This window comes from Berghia stephanieae, chromosome 1 (assembly GCF_034508935.2).
Source record: "Berghia stephanieae isolate SIO BIC M18660-M18661 chromosome 1, UCSD_Bste_1.3, whole genome shotgun sequence".
Taxonomy (NCBI): Eukaryota; Metazoa; Mollusca; class Gastropoda; order Nudibranchia; family Aeolidiidae; genus Berghia; species Berghia stephanieae.
The window spans coordinates 6,475,343-6,496,771 of record NC_088360.1 but is presented as its reverse complement, the minus strand read 5'-3'; the positions used below and the strand labels follow the sequence as shown (position 1 = coordinate 6,496,771).

The 21,429-nt window shown below is 35.9% G+C and overlaps 1 protein-coding gene across 8 annotated transcripts in view; it reads right to left on the bottom strand.

Annotated features, from left to right (window-relative positions):
- Positions 1–1,664: 1,664 nt before the first annotated feature.
- Positions 1,665–21,429, bottom strand: part of LOC144966767 (uncharacterized) — a 28,319-nt gene continuing 8,554 nt past the window's right edge. For 4 of the 8 annotated variants that reach the window (XM_078903546.1, XM_078903564.1, XM_078903554.1 and 1 more), the window contains exons 4-9: positions 21,090–21,281; positions 20,185–20,330; positions 13,608–13,683; positions 9,006–9,139; positions 6,041–6,252; positions 1,665–2,541 (exon numbers count right to left, since the gene is read on the bottom strand). In XM_078903546.1, the coding sequence (XP_078759672.1) occupies positions 2,413–2,541; positions 6,041–6,252; positions 9,006–9,139; positions 13,608–13,683; positions 20,185–20,330; positions 21,090–21,281 (889 nt within the window). In that variant the 3' untranslated portion in view covers positions 1,665–2,412. The remainder of the gene's footprint in view (positions 2,542–6,040; positions 6,253–9,005; positions 9,140–13,607; positions 13,684–20,184; positions 20,331–21,089; positions 21,282–21,429) is intronic. The other 4 variants (XM_078903568.1, XM_078903566.1, XM_078903565.1 and 1 more) reach the window with 1 other exon arrangement.

Genomic DNA, 21,429 nt, shown 5'->3' with positions numbered 1-21,429 from the left:
TCATCTCATCATCATCATAAACACCGCCATCATCATCATCATCATCATCATCATCATCATCATCATCATCATCTCATCATCATCATAAACACCGCCATCATCATCATCATCATCATCATCATCATCATCATCTTCATCATCTCATCATCATCATAAACACCGCCATCATCATCATCATCATCATCATCATCATCATCATCATCTTCATCATCTCATCATCATCATAAACACCGCCATCATCATCATCATCACCATCATCATCATCATCATCTTCATCATCTCATCATCATCATAAACACCGCCATCATCATCATCATCATCATCATCATCATCATCATCATCATCATCATCATCATCATCTTCATCATCTCATCATCATCATAAACACCGCCATCATCATTATCATTTGCAAATGTAAAAGCATTTGAACGATATTAAGGATTTTATTTTAACATAATTTTTGCAATGGCATATTTTTGTGTTTGTTTGAAATCATTTCCCCTAGAACATCGATAAAACTATGGCAATTTGGGTTATAATGTATTTACGCTTCGTATCTGGTTAATCGGACTAAGAGAATTGTTTTATTTGTTTTATACCTTATGAATCGTTATTCACATTATGTAAAGTGTTTAAAGTGTGTGTATTGCCAAGATAAAATTGTTGTTTGTTTTTATGAGTTTTAATGAGAAGAAGATGAGTTTCCTCGATTTACAATTAAAATCATACAAGAAAAAGTAAGTCGAAGGGGAATAAATGGTACAAATAGGGAGCAGATGTAGATTCCTAGAGAAGACTATCATTGTGCATAGTTAGAGATCACCTAAAAGACTCATCCAGACACTAAGAGGAACACACTCAAATGCTTACATTAAACATTCAAAACAACAAACATAACAATAAACAACAGAGCCATGATTTACAATGGAAAAAAAAAAAATCTCCCAAAACGTTAATTATCTATACGTTTGATTGTTTCCCTCCCAGCCAAAGAATCCGGCAAGGGAAAGGACAATAATAAAAAATGTATGTACTCTCACTCTAAGACAAAGACAGAAAGCAAGTTGGAAAATAGATATAGGGGGATAAAAGACAAAACAAGTGACCTCGCTGTCCACTATGGAAGGCTGTTTGTGAGGATATATGTTCTTGTGGTATGATAATCGCTTTCGGATCGCAAGGTCCTGGGTTCGAGTCTCGCTCGGCGCATAGTTGAGGCCTTGGAAAAATGGTACATGGCCGCCAACAACTTTGTCTCTGTCTGAAAAAAAATATTGTAATATCGCCAATCAGGCGTCGTGGCTCGCTCTACATGTTACGTATTGTTGTTGGTCAGGGATCCCTTGTAAAGCGCTTTGAGCACATTGAGTGGATATTGCACTATATTTAAAAAATCTAAAAAATAGCTCAATAACTCCACCGAGCCAAGATAAAATACTTGTCAGTGGTTAGTCTTACATCAAAGATGTAAGGGATTTGCTAATAAATTATATACGAAACAATATAAGTATAATATGTGCAAAAACAAATGAAAAAAATGACGTCTTGATCACATCATAATATATATATTATCCCCCCCCCCCCAACCCCAAGTATTGATTCATCTGACAAAATTTTAAAAGATAAAATCCTATTATTAGAAACATAATTGGAAATCATTTGAATGTGTTTAAAAAATGTGAACATTTAATGTTTTCCAATGAGCTCCTTTATTGTAATCAGGTAAGCAAAATTAGGTAAGCAATTGGGAAGGATCAATGTGCACAAAGGGAAGTCACCTGCCAAGGTGAGGATTGTCAGATTATTGAATGGACAACCTTCCTTTTTATCTTTTGGATCTGAAATTACACAAAACCGCAAAGCTGGAGGAATGAAGTGGCTACAAGAAAAGTTGGAATCACAGAGCACAAACTACAACAACAAAAAAGAAAAAAACAAGAAGAAAACGAAGAAACAAACAAAAAACAAAAAACAAAAAAAAAACAAACAAAAAAAAAACAAAAAAAAAAAAAAAACAAACAAACAAACAAACAAAAAAAAAACAGAAACAAAACAAAAACAAAGAGAAAAAAACTCAACAAACAAACAAACGAAAAAAAAAACAGCAGAAAAAAAAAACAAAACAAAAAACAAACTAAAAACAAAAACAAAATAAAGCAAAAACAAAACAAAACAAAGCAGGATCGGAAAGATAATATTATGGTCTTGAAGTCCCAGGTTTGAGAATGCCGAGATGAAGATCATTTTACTCGATTGATATTTGAAGGACGAGTTTTCTGGACAAATTTCCCAGAGTAAGACAGTTAAAAGGTTAATCCATCGATAATATATTATGAAGTAAGGTCTTGTAGCCACCATGAACAAAGGCCTTTGTCAGTTAATGAGATTAGTCGTCTTGTGGTTTTAAATTATCTATTCTTTCGTCGTTTCAATTCCACGACGCGCCAGCAAGCTGTAAACGTCTTTACGAAATGTGGAGTTCAATAGAAACATGACATAAAAGTTCTGGATATTTGCCACTCTTGGTAATTCTTGTATAAACTGTTGAAAAATATATAAACAATAAATTAGGAACTTAACGCCACAAACAAAAACAAAAAAAAAACTTAAAAAAAAATAGTTCATGAAGATAAAATAGAGTGTAAATGACTAGCATTTTATACTCTCTCTCAACTCTCTCTCTCTCTCTCTCTCTCTCTCTCTCTCTCTCTCTCTCTTTTTCTTTCTCTTTCTCTCTCTCTCTCTCTCTTTCTCTCTCTCCCTCTCTCTCTTTCTCTTTCTCTCTCTCTCTCTCTCTCTCTCTCTTCTCTCTCACTTTCTCTCTATCTTTTTTCTCTCTCCCCCTCTCTCTGTGTCAATAATTAAAATAAATAATTACATGCTATTTATAATTTTGTTCAGCAAAAAAGCTCGACAATACAACATTAAGTTCTTAGAACTATAACAATTACTATGTCTTCACATTTTGTAATGATTTGAATGAGGAAAATGTTGGTTGTGTCGTAACGAATGTGACAATGATCCGGTAGTTGGTAAGGAGGGGGTTAAACTTATTAATGTTTAATTAAAATGAGAGAGTAAGCACTAGAGTACGATAAAAATTTGTAGGCTGATTTTTTTAGGATGTTCTTTTCCCATGTATATTTTTTCTCCTCTGCCCGGCACTGTTTCATATATATATATATTATATATATATATATATATATATATATATATATATATATTATATATATATCTTTTTATATTTTTAAAGGGAGTGAATGTTTTATGGTCAAATGTTAATAAAGTGTTTTGTCAGTGTGTGGTAGATCTTCCAAGCAGTAAGCAGTATTAAACCAAAAATAGCCCATATTTGCTGTACTCTGAGAGACCAAACTTTTCTTATATCGCTGGAAAACCTTTACTCCATTGTCAAAAATCTTAGAACTGAGACTTATTTTTTAAAAGTTTGAGATTCGTTGAAAAGATCTAAGCGATTTTAATCCATCGGTAAATGGAGTAAAAGTTTCCTGATAAAGGTAAAAAATAAGTGTTTTGTCAATTTGCGGTAGCAGAAAGCATTTCGACCATTACAATTTCATCCAGAGGGTAAAATTTTGATAAAGATCGATTTGTAAATTTCATATTTCCTAAACTTTTAAACACATTGAAATAGGATGCGTTAACCTCTTAAATCAAGGAGAGGATAAACCATCATTATGCTATTTTTATATCAATTCAAAGGCCCATGAAGTTGTTACGTTTATAGACATTTGATGGAAAGAAAATAAACACAATTTGAAAATTATTAGTCAAAGATAAGCCACGCAACATTGAAAGCAGTGAGAAGGAAAGGTTTTCAGTTTCATTGGCAAGCAAATCTCAAACACGTAGAAACTAGTTTAAGGTCTATTTTAAAATAGTTTGTAGAGTTAAAATCAAACACATGAAAACTAGTTAAAGGTCTTTTTTTTAAATAACTCTCATAGTAAATACAAACATATAAAACTAGTTAAAGGTCTATTTCTAAGCAACTTCCATATTAAATATCAAGCATATGGAAACGAGTTGAAGGTCTTTTTCTAAACGACTCTCATGGTAAATATCAAGCACATGGAAACGAGTTAAAGATGTATATCTAAACAACTCCCATCGTCAATATCAAACATATAAAAACTAGTTAGTTTATTTCTAAACAACTCATTGTAAATACAGTATCAAGCATATGGAATCGAGTTGAAGATCTCTATCTAAACGACTTCCATGGTAAATATCAATTGAATTAAAGCTCAATATCTAAACGACTCCCATAGTAAATATCAAGCATATGGAAACGAGTAAAAGGTCTATTTCTAAACAACTCCCATAGTATGTATAAAGCAACTGGAAAAGAATTGAAGGTCTATTTCTAAACATCTCCCATAATAAATATCAGGCATATCAAAACCAATTAAACTAAAATTCTATTTTTAAACAACTCGCATGTCAAATATCTGATATTAGAAAAGTAGTTAAAGGTCTATTTCCAAACAACTCCCATAGCTAGCATTGTAACTAAGTTCAAATCTTTAAATTCAAGTTTTGCCAATATCATTTACAAAAAGCACACTCCTGTATTAATAAATGGATAAGTAAACGAATAAATGAATGGATGAATAAATATACAAATTAAATATATATGTATGTATAAATAAATAAACGAATAAACACGGAAATAAATAAATGCATAAGCAAATGAATAGATAATGAATAAAACAAGATTTTGAAAAAGGAATCTTAAAAAGAAAACATATTTCATATGATACTTAAAATTAAACAATACCAAATCAGAGAAATTCATCATTTTTTTTGGATAATATATTTTGTCATTATTCTGATGTATTTTATGTCTCTCTCTCTCTCTCTCTCTCTCTCTCTCTCTCTCTCTCTCACACACACAAACATATACACACCGATCGTTTATTATTTGCTTATTAGGTCTTGAAGATGAAAGGAAGGTGCTCATAATTTAAAGTTTGATAGATTAACGAATTTAGAGTAAAGTGACGATAAACGAAGGAAAAAAGAATCAAATTAAAAAAATGGTGAGAAATATAATTTACTTGCTCGATTTAACTAATCTAATGTGACATAAAAAATAAAAAATGAAGGAATAGACAATGACTTCTTTTCACAAATATTTTCAAGATGCCACTTGTTGGGTACAAACAAATAAGTTGAACTTAAATAATGACATTTGAGACGAATATCTTAATCTGCAGAGAACAGAGAGATTTAAAAGTGAAGACAAGGAGTTAGGATGTTTTTGGATGGTCGATGCAATCATCAACTCAACAGTTGTTCGAATCCATGGTCATTGTCTATATTCAAAATAAAAAAAAAGAGAGTTTCGAAATGATGTAGACAGGGTCCTTATCATAAAGCCAAGTAATTTTAGCATTGAAAAACAATCGTAATGATTTGATCGACTGGCAATAACAAAAAAGCGGTGGGTGTAAATGAGCCATTTACTATGTGCAAGTAACTAACCTAACAGCACTGCTTTGAATCTATCACATGACTTTGGAAAAGGTAGAAAAATGATCTGATTAAATAACAAAAAAAGAGAAATAAGCGAAGATGCAAAGATTTTTGAGCTTAGCGGCGGAAGATGCTAATCTACTATTGATGCTGCTTTAATATATTCTAGGATATGGGGCAATTTGAATTTAAGCTCCAAACACTTCCATGATATGATAAAAACAGGATTAGAACATTCTTAGATGTATGAATTGAATATAATTTAAGAAAATGTTTACGTTTTGTGCATTGAAAAAGCTGTACAAACATTTCGTGTAATGGAGAAGTGAATAAATAAAATTGGAGTGACAAATACACAATTAATTGCATAAATTGAATCGTGATTATCAATTAAACGAAATAAAAGCGTCGTTAGAAATAATTGCACAATAATAACATTATTAGAAACAACGTACACTGTGTGCATAGGTGCATCTAGGTCAGAAGCAGTTTAAAAAAAATGAAAGCTACAGTTTAAGATATCAACGTTATTCAATTTTACATCGAGAATGATCCTCAAGATGAGTGGCTGAGATGTAGTCGCAATACGATAGTAGGTTTCGTCATCAACATATCTTAGATACAAACTGTATGTCATCCTTGGTATTTCAGTCAAAATAGAAACCATGTTGATAGTGACGAGAGCAGTTGTAGCACGTGACGTCTTGTCTTGCTTGTTAATTGGTTGACTAGATGCCATCTCGATTCTCTTCTCTGATTTCATTTTTTGAAAAAGGTCAAATACACTATTAATCTATTAATAGTCCCAACACCCAGCATAAGATTGTTCAAACATATATTCCCTTCTAACCAACGAAGAATGTACTGAGTTAAAAAGTAAAAAATACACAAACCCTCTTAACTAACACAATTATGACAGACCTCTTGAAGTATGCTTTCTGTGGTTTTGTTTAAAACGTCGCATCTGCTTTGTATTGCTTTATTCCAATTTATTTATTGAAATATATATATATACATATATATATATATATATATATATATATATATATATGTGTATATATATATATATATATATATATATATATATATATATATATATATATATATATATATATAAAGGGCACTCACATTTTCTTTTTAAACAATTAATTGTTGGAATTATGCACAGTCATGAAGCAAAATGGGGGATCGACAGATCACATCAGAATTTAAAAATTACATCTAACTCTTCGATATGGCAAATTTGAAGTGTATCTATTATGTTGAGGTTTAGATGAGACACCAGAATAACATTGTGGAATCACTCAACCCAGAAGCGTTTAGTGAATAAATATGAGTGAAAGAGAACCATTTATTACTGATTACAAAATAGAGTATATAAAAATATATCGCTATAACATTATAAGTTGATGGAGAAAGTAATATAGCTCAAATATGGAAAGTAATCAGCAAAGAGTGCATCCTTCTCTTGGGCATGCCCGTCTGTAATTATAAAATAACATTATAAACAATGGCCTTAACGAATAATATACGATTCTTTCATCTCGTTGTATTTATTAAACGAGTTATTTTTATCGTGCCCAATAACACAACGAGCTTGTGGGTATGTGTTATTGCACGATAAAAATATAACAAATTTAATCAATACAAAGAAATGAAAGAATACGTATATTCCACCCCTCCAAGTAAGATTTTTAGACATTTTGTAACCAAATGTTATGGTATTAGTACTTCTATTCACCATAATTTGTATCTTTCTCCTTCTGCTTGAATGACAATTTGACCCAAAAATAAAAGAAAGTTGGATTTGTATTTATGCGACCTAAAAGATTATTTTTATAATTGCCAATCAGCTGTCTTTTACACCTTATTCAATAAAATGTGCGCAAATATTCTGCAATCGTTGAATATAAGTTTATTCAACGCGTTCAAAGCACAATTTACATTTTTTATTAGATATGTATACTAAGAAATGATAGGGTTTTCCAATGAGAGGGATGGAATAATAACTATTTAATCTGTAACTAAAGTAAACTAGCTAATAACAAAGGGGAGCAACTCTTTCCTAGAGTAACCCAATTTATAAGTCCATAACATATTAAAACAATTGTCAAATAGATATCATAGATAGATATTTCTCAATAAACCTGTTTTGAAATTTTGTTTGATAATGTTCAACAAATTGGTTTGATTGTATTTGTGTCAGTTATGGTCCGGTGATTAACACTTTTCCAGTTTTTTCTCTCGCTCCAAATATATCGGGTGCGAGAAAATAACCTGGAAAAGTTTATAAGCATGTAACCACCGGACTATAGCAGATGCAAGTCTGAAATTTCACCCTAGTCATATTCATCTATGTACACAAATTTTCAAGAAAATATATTGAAAAAAATAATAATTTGACCTCTGTTGTGATAGACATATCGCAAATTTGGCATATTGAAGATTTTCATATAATTCTCAAATTTTGATGTGATCCGGCGATCTCCCATTTTACTTTATGGTGCGTAGCATTTTTTCCCTTGATCCAATTGATTTTCTAATGTTTTGAAAAGTGATTCGATCCCACGTATTTTGAATTGACCCTTTTAACTCTGCTTCTGTGTAAATCGTTGTGCGACCCTTACAAACCTAGTCGGATGTCATAAACAAAAAAAGCTTTAGTCCATTGTATTAAACGAAGGACTCATTGGAGGTCATTCTTCTTGAGAAATAAATTGAATGTCATTTCCTCTTATAAGTAATACAGGGTTGTTTTATTAATGTGGAAAATTGCCTCGTCTAATTGAAAAATAAATGGCCGATCGGGAGAAAATGATACAAAGTCTGGAATAAGTCCTTCTTTTAATAATGTTACAAGATTTTGCCCGTTCACTTTTGTGGCTGACATAAAATGAAATGAAATCTTGTCCTACCCTGGAAACTTTCTTCAGTGGATATCAATAAATAACAATTTAACATTGAATGGAAGCTTCAATTTAATATGCGAAAACAGATAAATTGGACATTTTGGGTTTCCGCTTTATCAACAAAACAGGATGAATGAAACACTACAGACGAATGAGATAATGTGATAGTGGCGTTGTTAAGATGAATAAACAAAACATTGATGGGTTTCTAGCCTAAGACACAAATTTGGAAGCTTTTGATATCGTCATTTCAAAACGTGTTTGGTATAACTGACATAGTTTCTTAACCAGGAAAGATTTTTAATCAAACTTGGCAAGTAATAACTTAAGGTTTTGTTCTTATTGCTCTAAAAATTTCGAATGTTTCTGATATCTTCATTGTATTTATACAGCGCCTAATATATTTTCAGGTTTTTTTTCTCGCACCGATATTTTAAAGCGTGCGTTCTAAGTGAGTAGCCCGGAGTAAATTAGCGAATTGCTCTTTCTTTTAGGTGGATTTTCTTCTCTGCAGACTTTTATTTAATCTAGACGTTCTAGTTGTCAGTGACTTTGCGCATAGTAAAATATTTACTCATATTGTTCATTAATACTTACTTCTAACCCTGTACAATTCGAAAACAGTTACGACTGTGCAGACAGTGATCACAGAGAATGGAACCAATTGATGTCCTAATAAACTCATAACCGCAGCCCAATCATACAAACTCCAGAGAGTAGAACAAAGATACCTGAAATAGGAAGCCAATAACTAAGATATTGATGAAAGAAATATATTTGAAATGGGAAACCAATAACAATCAAACCAATTACTAAATGAGATGACACTGACACATATCGGAAATAAGAAACCAGTTAGTACGATAAGACGAAGAAAGATGGTTAAAAGTATGCTCATGATGGCAATAGAAATATAATGATACTACAGATTTTTAATAAGTGGCGCGCGTTTTTCTTCTTTTTCTAAGCTGTCCCTCAATGCACAGCTGCAAAAGTTTTATTGTTGTTCCGTTTCAAATGGCTAGTTGGAATTCGAGTTTTCCGTTTTGTGCTTTGTGGAATATGAGGAGTTTGTTGATGGAACGTCTCTCATGTAGCGGTTTCCATTGGAGATCGTTTATGAGCTGAGCTATGCTCATATTCCGCTCATAGTTTCTGCTGACAAATCTGACGCCAGATGTTGGAATGTTTCCAGCTCTTGATTTCTTGTGATGTGTGTGGGTCCCAAACTGAGCTACTATATTCCAGTATGGGCCTGGCATATATTTCATAGCATTTCTTTTTCACAGATTGGTGGTAATAGCGGATTTGTCTGTTGAGGAAGCCCATGGTTCTATTTATCTTAGTAGCTGTATTGGAAATATGCTTCTTCCACTTCATACTACTGTTCAGCGTCACGCAGAGGTACTTTGCATTCTCCATATTGTAGGGCTTCGTAATGGATTTCATAGTGGGAGTCGATTACGTTTTTAATTTTGTTTGTCACCCTGAGTACATGAGACATTTTGGGGTGAAATTCCATTTTCCATCTTGCCTCTCATCATTGCAATTTATTAAGATTCTGCTCTAGTATGACAATATCTTCCCCGTTTTTTAAAATATCTCTGTACAGCAGCCTGTCATCTGCAAACAATTTCAACGTGGATCCCAGATGTAGTAATTCTGGCATGTCATTGATGTAAATGAGAAAGATCAGTGGCCCGAGAACAGTGCCTTTAGGTACTCCTATCTATGGATACTCCTGACTCCTTTTGTCGTGTTTGACTCTTTACCTTCAATAATTACTTTTTGGACTCTGTTACTAAGAAAGGATGCAATCCAGTTGATGGCATTGTTAGCAATCCCGTACTGTTTGATTTTAAGAAGCAGACTTCTGTGATGGACTTTTAAGAAGTCCAATAGGATTGCTTCGATCTGTCCTCGATTTTACAGTGTTTGCAAAAAGTCAAAGGCAGTTGATAGCAGCTGTTTCTCACAGCTCGAAATCCATGCTGAGCGCTAGTGAGGATGTTTTTTTTTCCAGGTGGTCCATAATTGAGCTGTATATAATGTGTTTTAAAATTTTGCAGCTCACAGATGTCAGTGAAATTGGACGATAGTTTTCTAGTAGCGTGTTGTCTCTTTTCTTGAATACTGGGACGATGTTAGCCTGGTTCAAATCATTTGGCACAACTCCTTTGTCTAGTGAGGATTGGAATATAAGGGATAGTACCGGGGCAATCTCATCCGCACAGTGTTTGAGAAGTCGTGCTGGAATTCCATCTGGCCCAGTTGCTATATGGGTATTTAAGCCTTTGAGTAATTTTGTTATGCCTTTTACGTTCACACGAATGTCAGCCATTTTCTGATGCATAATATCACTTTGTTTAATGTGATTAGGCAGTTCGTCATGTGAAGATCGCGAAAAGGCGGAGCAAATTTGTTCATTGAGGACATTTGCCTTTTTTTAAAAAGAGTCTCGATGCAAGTTCCGTGCTTGTCTTTCAATTCGGCAATGGTGTTGTTTCTGTCATTCGATTTCGCCTTAATGCATCCAATAAGTTGGGTTTTTTGTCTCCAATATTAAGATTTGTGACGTGGTCGATATGTACTTTCCGACATTCTTTTTGTACTATCTTTTTCAATTCCTTGAAGCTGCCATTTGAACTTGTTCGATTATCTTGATGTGGCCTTGCTGATAAACAGGGGCGTGGCTCTATTAGTTCAAATGGTGCCTGGCACCACATCCATGTTTTAAAAATGGATAACAGCATTTTTTAAAATATATAAAACTGAGAAATGGTATATATCGCCTTTTATCAACAGTGCGAAACAGACTCCCTTTCTGTCACAACGCCTTCTACCCACGCTTTTCTCCCGATTCACACAGTCCGTTGATGACTGTCGTCAGCGACTGTGTACTATGGCTGAGCGAGTGACTGGATTTCCCCACTCAAACGATTCCAAGGAGCGGATCTTTGCTGGCACCATTTAAGGCTATTACTATAATGTACTATAATGTTGCCACATTGAATGCCTGGCTCGAATTTTTACCATCTTCACATACGAGAAAAAACCCGCCTCAGGTGCCGAGAAATTTTTGCTCCAACTCTGTTGGACTGGGGAAAAATAGCTAATGTTGGTCATTTACGTCCTAGTCATAGTATGGTAACTTCGACCATCTTTATTATTATCGAAATCACGATTATTAACAAGTTCATTTGTTTCTCTCTCTGTGTCGTGATTATTGTATATATTAAATTTATTATTATTATTATTATTATTATTATTATTATTATTATTATTATCATCATCATCATCATCATCATCATCATCATCATCATCATCATCATCATCATCATCATCATCATCATCATCATCATCATCATCATTATTGTTATTATTGCTGCAAAAATTGATATGAAGGAATGTGAACGAGTTAAGTCAAACATTTCTTGATAGTGATGCTATATGCTAAATGCATGATCTTCGCGTGAATATGCGTGTTTGACTTTGTGTGTGTGTGCGCGTGCGCGTTCATCTCACATACACACACACACACAGATAGGTAGATAGACAGATAGATAGATAGATAGATAGATAGATAGATAGAGAGAGAGAGAGAGAGAGAGAGAGAGAGAGAGAGAGAGAGAGAGAGAGAGAGAGAGAGAGAGAGAGAGATCTTGTATGGTGTCATGTTTGATTTCCGAAGTGGAATGGGGCTGTTTCATGACGTAACTACAGTACTCTTTTAATAGGCCATGGGCTGTTTACATTCTTACGCTTTGTAACTTTTGAAATTACCCTTTGTTCGATTGACATTCAATGTCTGCATGTGTCCCTTTAGCCATTTCCCTCAGTGTCCAAACTCCAATCAATTTATTCGTTCGTGATTTATATAAACAAACTATTGAAAAGATTTGCAGGAATAGAAACATCACCATGCAAATTTACTTTACAAGTATGTAAGTTGTTTTTTCTTTCTTTTATATTTACACATGTAGCATGTGTAAGTCATTTTCGTCTGGCACCACTTTATACTGTAAGCATGCCACGCCGCTGCTGATAAGGATCCCGCACTGTGACCGCGTATTCCAATACGGGTCTAACTAAAGCATTGTATGCCTATTTCACCTTTGGGGGGCACTGGTATTGGTTCCGTCTCAGGAAGCTAAGGGTACGATTTACTTTTGACACAATATTATCAATATGTTTGTTCCATTTCAGTGATTTGTTTAGTTAGATTTCCAAGTAGGGTATTGCGTCCACGTGTTTTAATAGCTGACCGCATATTACATGGTAGTCATAATTAATTTGCTGTTTTTTGTTTGTTCCAAAGCATTCTCGGGGTGGAATATCATCTGCCCGCTTTGTGCCCATGATACAAGTGGATCAAGATCATTCTGTAATATGTTTACGTCGTTCTGGGTTTCAATGATTCGAAATAAGATGTTGAGAAACAAATGGAGAAGACTAGCTATGCCCGGTGGTTGATGGGAAACCCTTGCCCAGGGCTGGAACGAATGAAGGAGGTTTGCTTGTGGTACTCCGATAAATCATTAGTCAAAGCCGGAGGTCAGAGCCAATTCGCATTTTTGTTTACAGCAGATATAAGAAAACTGGAATTTAATATGAATTAAATGATACTTTTGGTGTTACCGCTTTGTCTAAATCTCGGATCTATGTTCTTGATTTAAAGACAGGTCTAGAAGACGGTTTCAACTCAAAAACGTCTTGGGTGGTTAATGAGTTTACATAACAGTTTATATAACAGGAGAATAAAATCCAAAAGGGTTGCATTGATGTCAATGTTGTTCAATATTGTAGAAATCTTACAAACAGCATGAGGCCATAAAGGTTCGACATCAACATTATGGCCTTAAAAAATTTCTCCATTCAACCCACAGTCCAGATCTGTCTCTGTATTTTACTTGCTATTGCCCATAAATCGCTATTTTTGTTGAAGAACTTTAAGATTATACGATTCTAACACTCGTGCTTTTCGGAATTCTGAACCGCTGCACAAGCTTGCAAAAGTGTAAGAAATCTTTTATTCTACTCCCCAATCCACTTCGATTTCGTCATTTTTTAATATATACAAATAGCCTTCACATTTACTAACAACTGCTTCGTTGAGTGATATTAAGTATTGTGTCATTTCAAAACACGAAAACACTTTTAAGAAATAAGTAATGAGTAATCCCTTCTCAATTTCCATACCCGAAGATGTAATGATCATACACATCTGCAGTTCTCACAACTCCGATTGGATAGAGGTTGGATGCAACAATTAGACCTGTAGAAAGAGAGAGAGAGAGAGAGATAGAGCAATAGACATTAACTCCATGCGTGCTTAACTGATATTTTATTAATACGCCAGACATACATCCAGATCATTTTCTTATCATTTACTATCAATGTCATCAAATTAAGCTTATTGTGCTTATTCAATTTCCTTCAGGATACTCGCGCATTCAGGCTAATACGTTCTGCATTGGCGAGACACCATAAATTCTTCTTATTGTTTTTTTTGGGAGGGTAATAATCTCCCTTCTTTTTCAAATAACTATTGAATGATACCGTGGGGGACAATTTTATCTTTGTCATGACATTCTCAGAGCCAGAAACGTTAAAGATCTAAACTTTTCTTTCCATTTTCTCCTCTGGCATTTTCATTGTGCTTTATTCCCAAGAGTGCTAGTATATCATTTTGTTTCTGGCTGTCCCTAATAATTTGTCATTTTTTCGGCTTTTCATTCCCTACATCTGTCCCCTTGTCCACACTTATGCCACAACACACATTTGAGTTGCATCTTATTCTCATTATTCTCAACGAATATTTGCTAGGAAGTCATCTGGCTTCCTTTTGTTATATTTTGTTAACATAATATACCACGAATAAGCCACAAAGAAGCACTGATAGCAGAAGACTTCTGAAGAGGGTTTAACTGGAATAAAGGGATTATAAATTTTCAAAATTGTATAAAGATTGCTACACATTGCAACAAACCGGTGTTATGTCTTGAAGACGATTGAAATTGGTTCTTAAGTCACAGTTACCAAAGACTTAAAATGTGAGGGATTTAAATTTTGATAGACAAATGAATCAAGAATATGTGAAATGAAAAGTTAGTGCCTGATTTAACACACTTTAGAGAATTTCGGGTACAAAATGACTTTTAAGTAGCAATGACAATGAACATTTTTGTTTTCTATTTTTTTGTGGGAAATTCTACTCTGAAATCAAAGCCCTATCTCCACTGAGTAATAATCTTTTTGAATTTTGAAAATCCATTCATACATAAAAAAGTTATGTAGTTTCAAAGGTGTCATTTATTTGGATGATCCCAAAGAGAGAAAAAAAACTCAGAAAATATGGGACGCTTTTTCTCCTTTTTTAAGGTTTGTGACTGTATCTCGCTTAATACGTGGAATTGGAGATTGAAACTTGGCCATTTTATGGAAAAAATATCAGAAAATATGACGAAAACATTAGAAAAGTTCTAACGTGTATAGTTTTAGAGCTGTATGGCTAGGTTCAACCATAATTTTGTCTAAATGTATACATATTGATCACGTAGAACTATTCCGAAGTGTAATTTTGTGTTTATTACAACCCATACATATGATATGAAAAATGCCTGCTAAATTGGATTCAATAGTCTGATAACACGTCGCCCAGCAACGGCGGCCAACGTGGATCTTAACAAAGAAAATCGTTACTTTTTATTCTTCATGCTGGCTAGAACTTGTCATATGACTTGTGATCAGAATGTGTAAAAGTCAAAACATGATCAGATTTATACATTTTTTTCCTCTGGATACGCTTTTATTCTCGTCTGAGAAATATTTCAAATGGGCGCCCGCCATGTTCCGATAAGTTACCATGCGCCATTACGAGGGAAGTGCCGTTACGACTGTTGAAGCGTATATTATTATCAATCAAAAAAGTCCCGTGAGACCATGGCTTCTGTTATTTCTAGTATTTATTTGAGAGAGTATGTGTTAATCTACTGTGAGGAAAAGAGAAATTGGACAAGTCTATTTCAAAGGGGACAAAGAGTGTTAAAAAGTCGAATTATCAACTGATTATCAAAACAACATGTAATAGTTGACGATTTAACACCCCTATTTCATAACAATGAACAAAATACCTTTAAAAAGCGTGCGATAGTTTGTGTCCGCAGACCGGCGCGAAGAGATCTTCCAGATGGCCACGCGTGTGGCCAAATATATAATTTTGTTTACTTTGTCTCAGTGACATTTATCTTAGTCTATTAAATTTTTTGTTAGTTAAAATTCAATTCGGTTTAAAGGAGTCAGTCTTAGTGGTGAAAGCCATATGATTTTCTATTTAGCCACTTTTGAAGTCGAATTTGTCAGGGGTCTGATTCATGGAGCGGGACTATGGTAGTCTCAGACTATAGCAAAGTCTGAGACTTTGTAGTCTAAGACTTTGGGAAGTCCGAGACTACGGAAAGTAAGCTATTCATGGAGTCAGACTTCGTCCCTGACTATCAAGTCTCTGACTACGCTTGCGAAGTCTCAGACTACAGAGGTCAATCTATTTTTAACTGGGGATTCCTCGGAAACGTAACACAAAACGTCATAGAAATGTGTTACTTTTCCAGCTGCGCATGCGTCATACGAAGTGGCACAGAAATCATATCTATTTCTTCTTCGTGTTTGTTTTGATCGTTTTTTGTTTTGTTTTGCTTTGTTGTTGTTTTTTTCCCCCACAAATAAAAATAGTATGAGACAAGTTTAGGGGTGTAAAAATTGTTTGAGAATGTGTGTGTGTGTGTGTGTATGTGTGTGTGTAATGTTTTTAGTAAATAAAATTGTTCTAAGTAGAGAGCGGTTGGCGCTGCCTGAAGCATGGGGTCCCGAAAATACTAACGAAAGAGTGATGATGGAGAGGAATCGGTGGAAACAATACAGGCAATGGGCGTTTCGGATACAAACCCTTCGTCGGCACAACAATAAACAAATAAACGTTGAAAACAAATAAGCTGAAATGCAGTATAAATTGCATCGTCTGTACTCAACGATGGTTGAGTGTGAACGAATCATTAGCGCGGTGTGATAGAAATGATAAGGCCAGTGAGAGACGTGACATTTCTAGAAAATAATGGACGATAGAAGACATAATAGAAATGTAATAGTAGTCGTAGTAGTAGTATAGTAGAATAGTATAGTAGTAGTAGTAGTAGTAGTAGTAGTAGTAGTAGTAATGGTAGCAGTTGTAATAGTAGTATTAGTAGTAGTAGTAGTAGTAGTAGTAGTAGTACTAGAAGTAGTAGTAGTAGTAGTAGTAGTTGTTGTTGTTGTTGTTGTTGTTGTTGTAGAAGCAGTAGTAGTAGTATAGTAGTTAGTAGTTAGTGTAGTAGTAGTAGTAGTAGTAGTAGTAGTAGTAGTAGTAGTAGTAGTAGTAGTAGTAGTAGTAGTAGTAGTAGTAGTAGTAGTAGGATGAGGAGGAGGAGGAGGAGGAGGAAGTTACTATGAAACTGTGTGTGTTGGGGGGGGGGGGGGGGGGGGGGGGGGGGGGGGGGGGAAGGAGGAGTCCCTGCAGAGTGTTTTGAATGGGCAAGATGAGGAGTGTATGTGCGATTGTCGAATCTTCGACAAAAGTAAAGAAAATAAAATAAACAAAACCAAAATCAATAAATAAATAACTAAATAAATAAATAAATAAAAATAAATATAAAATCAAAAACTGTCGGGTATTCTTGTTCTAATCGCTGTACAATTACTTCCCCCAGCGTAGAGGACACAATATGATCTTGAAATTTAGTCTCAGACTACGATATTTACGCCTGCTAAATCGCGGGTGGAAATTTCACCCGTTTAGTCCTTCGTTTAGTCTGAGACTTCGCGTAGTCCGGCTTCATGAATATCTTACAACGCCTTTTAGTCTGAGACTACGGATATAGTCTCAGACTACCGTCGTAGTCCCGCTCCATGAATCAGACCCCAGGTGAAAGTCTGAACATCTGGCAGCCTTGCCTCGCCGACGTCATTTTCGTGTCACGCGATGGGGAGGGGCAAAATGGCTGTCTCCTATTTTCACTCATTGAAGTGCAAATTGGGTTGATGTTTTGTGACAATACGTGAAAAGTACTTATCATAATCCAATAACATTTGAAACATAAATAGAAGAAAAGTGCATATATCACCTTATTAAAGGCAAAAACTCTCCTCTTGGTAGTTTTTAAAATATTTTACTCCAAAGAGTAAACATCTGTTTTTCACGGCCTTCTAGTAATTGCACGAGTTTTGCCGCTTGACACACTCTAAAATGACCTCTTTTCTAACTTTCAGTCATATTCATCGATAAACAGCGTCGTAATAATTTTTTAATTTAAATAGCATACACACAATCGCCGTGTCCCATATTTTGCCTTGAATTCCCCCCTCGTGGATCTTTACCTTGCAGTTGGTGAGGGGGCTTGAGCCACACGGGAGGGCAAAGGTGTAAATCCCGGTCGACCGTCACGAGACCATCCCGGGCATCGAGCCAACGAGCCACATGAGCTGCTCGCCCCGGTGTGTGACTAAATTTGATCCAACCCGGTGCCCGAATAGCAGCCCTATCCCGGGCGCCACACTATTATCTTCATGTCGAGTCCCAAGCAGTCCCGTCAATGGCGAAGCGGTCTGCCGCCTAGCCAAATAATACCGCGTTCGTGTCGCCAGGGTCGTCGGCACGTTCGAGAAAAAAGCAAGCGTCCCACTCATCAATTGATTCGCGGCCTGCCAATTGGAAAATGCGACGGCGGGGATGGCGAACTGACGCACATATTGTCCCTGAACGTCGAGAGCCAGAGTATGGCAAAAAATGAGCTTTTATCAAAGTTATTGGCCGCCCATAGCGTAGACATCCTCCTGTTACAGGAGACCCACCTTTACTCAGGCGCGCAATCTTCCCGATTCCTGATCCCAGGCTATACGGTGGTCCAACGCGAGGACACTTCGAGGCTCAAAGGAGGGGTTAGCGTTTACGCTAAAGAGCCATCGAAGGTAAGGGTCATTGAGAGCGTAACGGACAGCAATGGGGTGAACCGAATTTCCGTGGAAGTATGTGGACTGTGTTTGCATAATATCTACAAACCACATAGAGCGACTTGGACTACACCACCGGTACCGGTGGTCAGCCATCCCTCCATCTGTCTGGGAGACTTTAATAGCCACCATCACGAATGGGGCTACTGAGACTGCAACGAGGCAGGAAGACAACTCCGCTCATGGATGGACTGTAATGATCTACACCTAGTGTACGATCCTACAGCCAAGGGTACCTTCCGGGGTACCCGCCATAAGAAGGAGTATACTCCAGACCTCACCCTCGTTACGAAAGGCGCGAACGGTGAACCGCTGCAGGTGAAGCGAACAGTCTTCGGGGACTTTCCGCATAGCCAGCACAGGCCGGTTCTTGTCACAGCTGGGGTGACAATACCGAGGGTGCAGTCTCTCCCACTTTGCAGATGGAACTTCAGGAAGGCTGACTGGGAGGAATTCAGTTCCTATATCGAGCAGGTTTGCCCTCCCATTCCTCCCAAGTCCAAGAATATAACCAGATTTAGCAGGCGGGGACCTACACTCCTCTAAGCTTGTGAGAAGTTGCCAGGCTTTGATACCAGTAAGAGGAGACACTGGGTAGCTGCGAATCGGCTTCGGTCGAGGAGCTGCCTAACGGCAAGTGCGTTACATCGGTGGGGTCTAACTACCTGTCCAATATGTCCACGCTGTGGGCAAGAACCCGAGACGGCAGAGCATCTAGTCGAAAAGTGTGTTGTGACGATGCTACCCGGCGGGTTTGCGACGTTGCACGGATGCGGACCGGACTTTGCTGATTGGTCGATCGTCATAACATGATAGTGTGAACCATAAGAGGCTGCTGCCTTGAATTCGAGTCATTTAGACACCCAAATCGAGGCCCAATGATTTCACTAAGATAGTCATTGCTACCTTTAAGACTTTGGCATGATTGAATTATAGTTTTTGAGAAAGTGAGTTTTAATATTTGGCAATATCCACTTTCCGTGCTTAAAGCGCTTTACAAAAGGTCCTTGACCAACAGCAACATGTAACATGCAGAACGAGACATGACGCCTGTTAGGCGATATTACACTTTTTTTTCCGACAGAGAAAACGCTGTTAGCTAACAGGTACTCATTTTACAGCTGAGTTTGGTGAGAGAATTTGAGTAAAAAACCTTTTCCAAGGACTCAACTATGCGCCGAGCAAGGCCCGAACTTAGGACCTTACGATCCGAAAATGAGTGTCATACCACGAGGCCACATAGCCACAGAAGAAGAAGAAGAAGAAGAAGAAGAAGAAGAAGAAGAAGAAGAAGAAGAAGAAGAAGAAGAAGAAGAGGAAAAACTATTTCTTTTACGACTTATACTGCTACCATCACAACCAAAAGATCACTAACAAAGCAACAACAACCATAACTACCACTACTACTACTACTACTACTACTACTACTACTACTACTACTACTACTACTACTACTACTACTACTACTACTACTACTACTACTACTACTACTACTACTACTACTACTACTACTACTACTACTACTACTACTACTACTACTACTACTTTTACTATTACTATTAACACTACTACTACTACTACTACTACTACTACTACTACTACTACTACTACTACTACTACTACTACTACTACTACTACTACTACTACTACTACTACTACTACTACTACTACTACTACTACTACTGCTGCTGCTACTACTTCTTACAAAAAGCACTTTAAACACGTTATGACTTACCTATTGCAGCAATCCAGCTATTTCTTCTGCTGCACCAAGAGTCTTTCTTAAACGGGAATTTGACAACGATAAAGCGATCTACAGCTATAGCTACATTCAACCACACTGTGAGATAGCTCGTGAATTGTAGGAAATGGTGATACAATCTGATTAAAAGGAAAATAAACCATTTTCCCATTAGAATCACTTTTGTTCTTATCGAGATCATTAGAATCACAAGATATCAAGAGAGATATCGAATTGAATATTAGAGTGCTTTTTCACTCAACATTTTATAAGCTAAAGTTTGAAAATTGTTCTGGAATTCGATTCAGTAAAAAAAAAAATAAATATTGGAAAAATGCTTTAAATCTATGATATTTTCTCATCAAATGAAATAATATATGGTAATAATATGGTGATATGGTAAAAATAGTAATATCGTATTATAATCAAGATATGTGTTGATACCTCGCACCCATTGTTCAAACATAGATATAAAAAAGATTCACAGAGTCGGTATTTTCTACAACCTGCGATGCAACTTCAAAGTCTTAAGCAGATACTGATGCAAATTAACAAAGTGAAACGTTTAGGCATGCTGAAGATCAGAACAAAGTAAAGACAACGATAACGTGAAGAAACTATTCCCCATAAATCAACCACGCCCTCTACTTGGTAAAAGTAAAGTTTGTTTCAAAAATACATCCTGCCCTCTCAGTTTGTGCGATGCATGTCATAAAACTGAATGACCCATTTTAAACCTGAGTACAGTGGGGAAATGCAGTTAAAAATAAAACGTTTCAAAACACTCAACTTTGCTCTGCCCAGGGAGGGCTCGAAACTGAGGACTAACATTTCACAAATTATTCTTATAATTTAGACATAAAGCCACAAAAAATAATGTAGATACATCATTATCTTACATGCAAACTGCAGTATTGCGAATAAGTGTCGATGGGACATCTCCAGGCGGAATCAGTCGTAAAATTTTCTCAATTGTGTACCATAGAACAATAGAGAAGTCCACAATAGCCAGAACAGCCAAATACAAAGAGTAGGAATAACCTCTGTACTTGCGGGTGCACATTACCACCAATAACAGTGGTAGGCTGGGCTGTAAAAGTAAAGAATCTTGGTCACTTCAATGGTCATCTGAAATACATAAAATACTCGATGTGCTTCAAGTATTCCCTACCATCTTAGGTTGTATCTTAGGTTGTATGAATCCAAAGTTCTATTTCTTACTAGGCCTATTACATTACT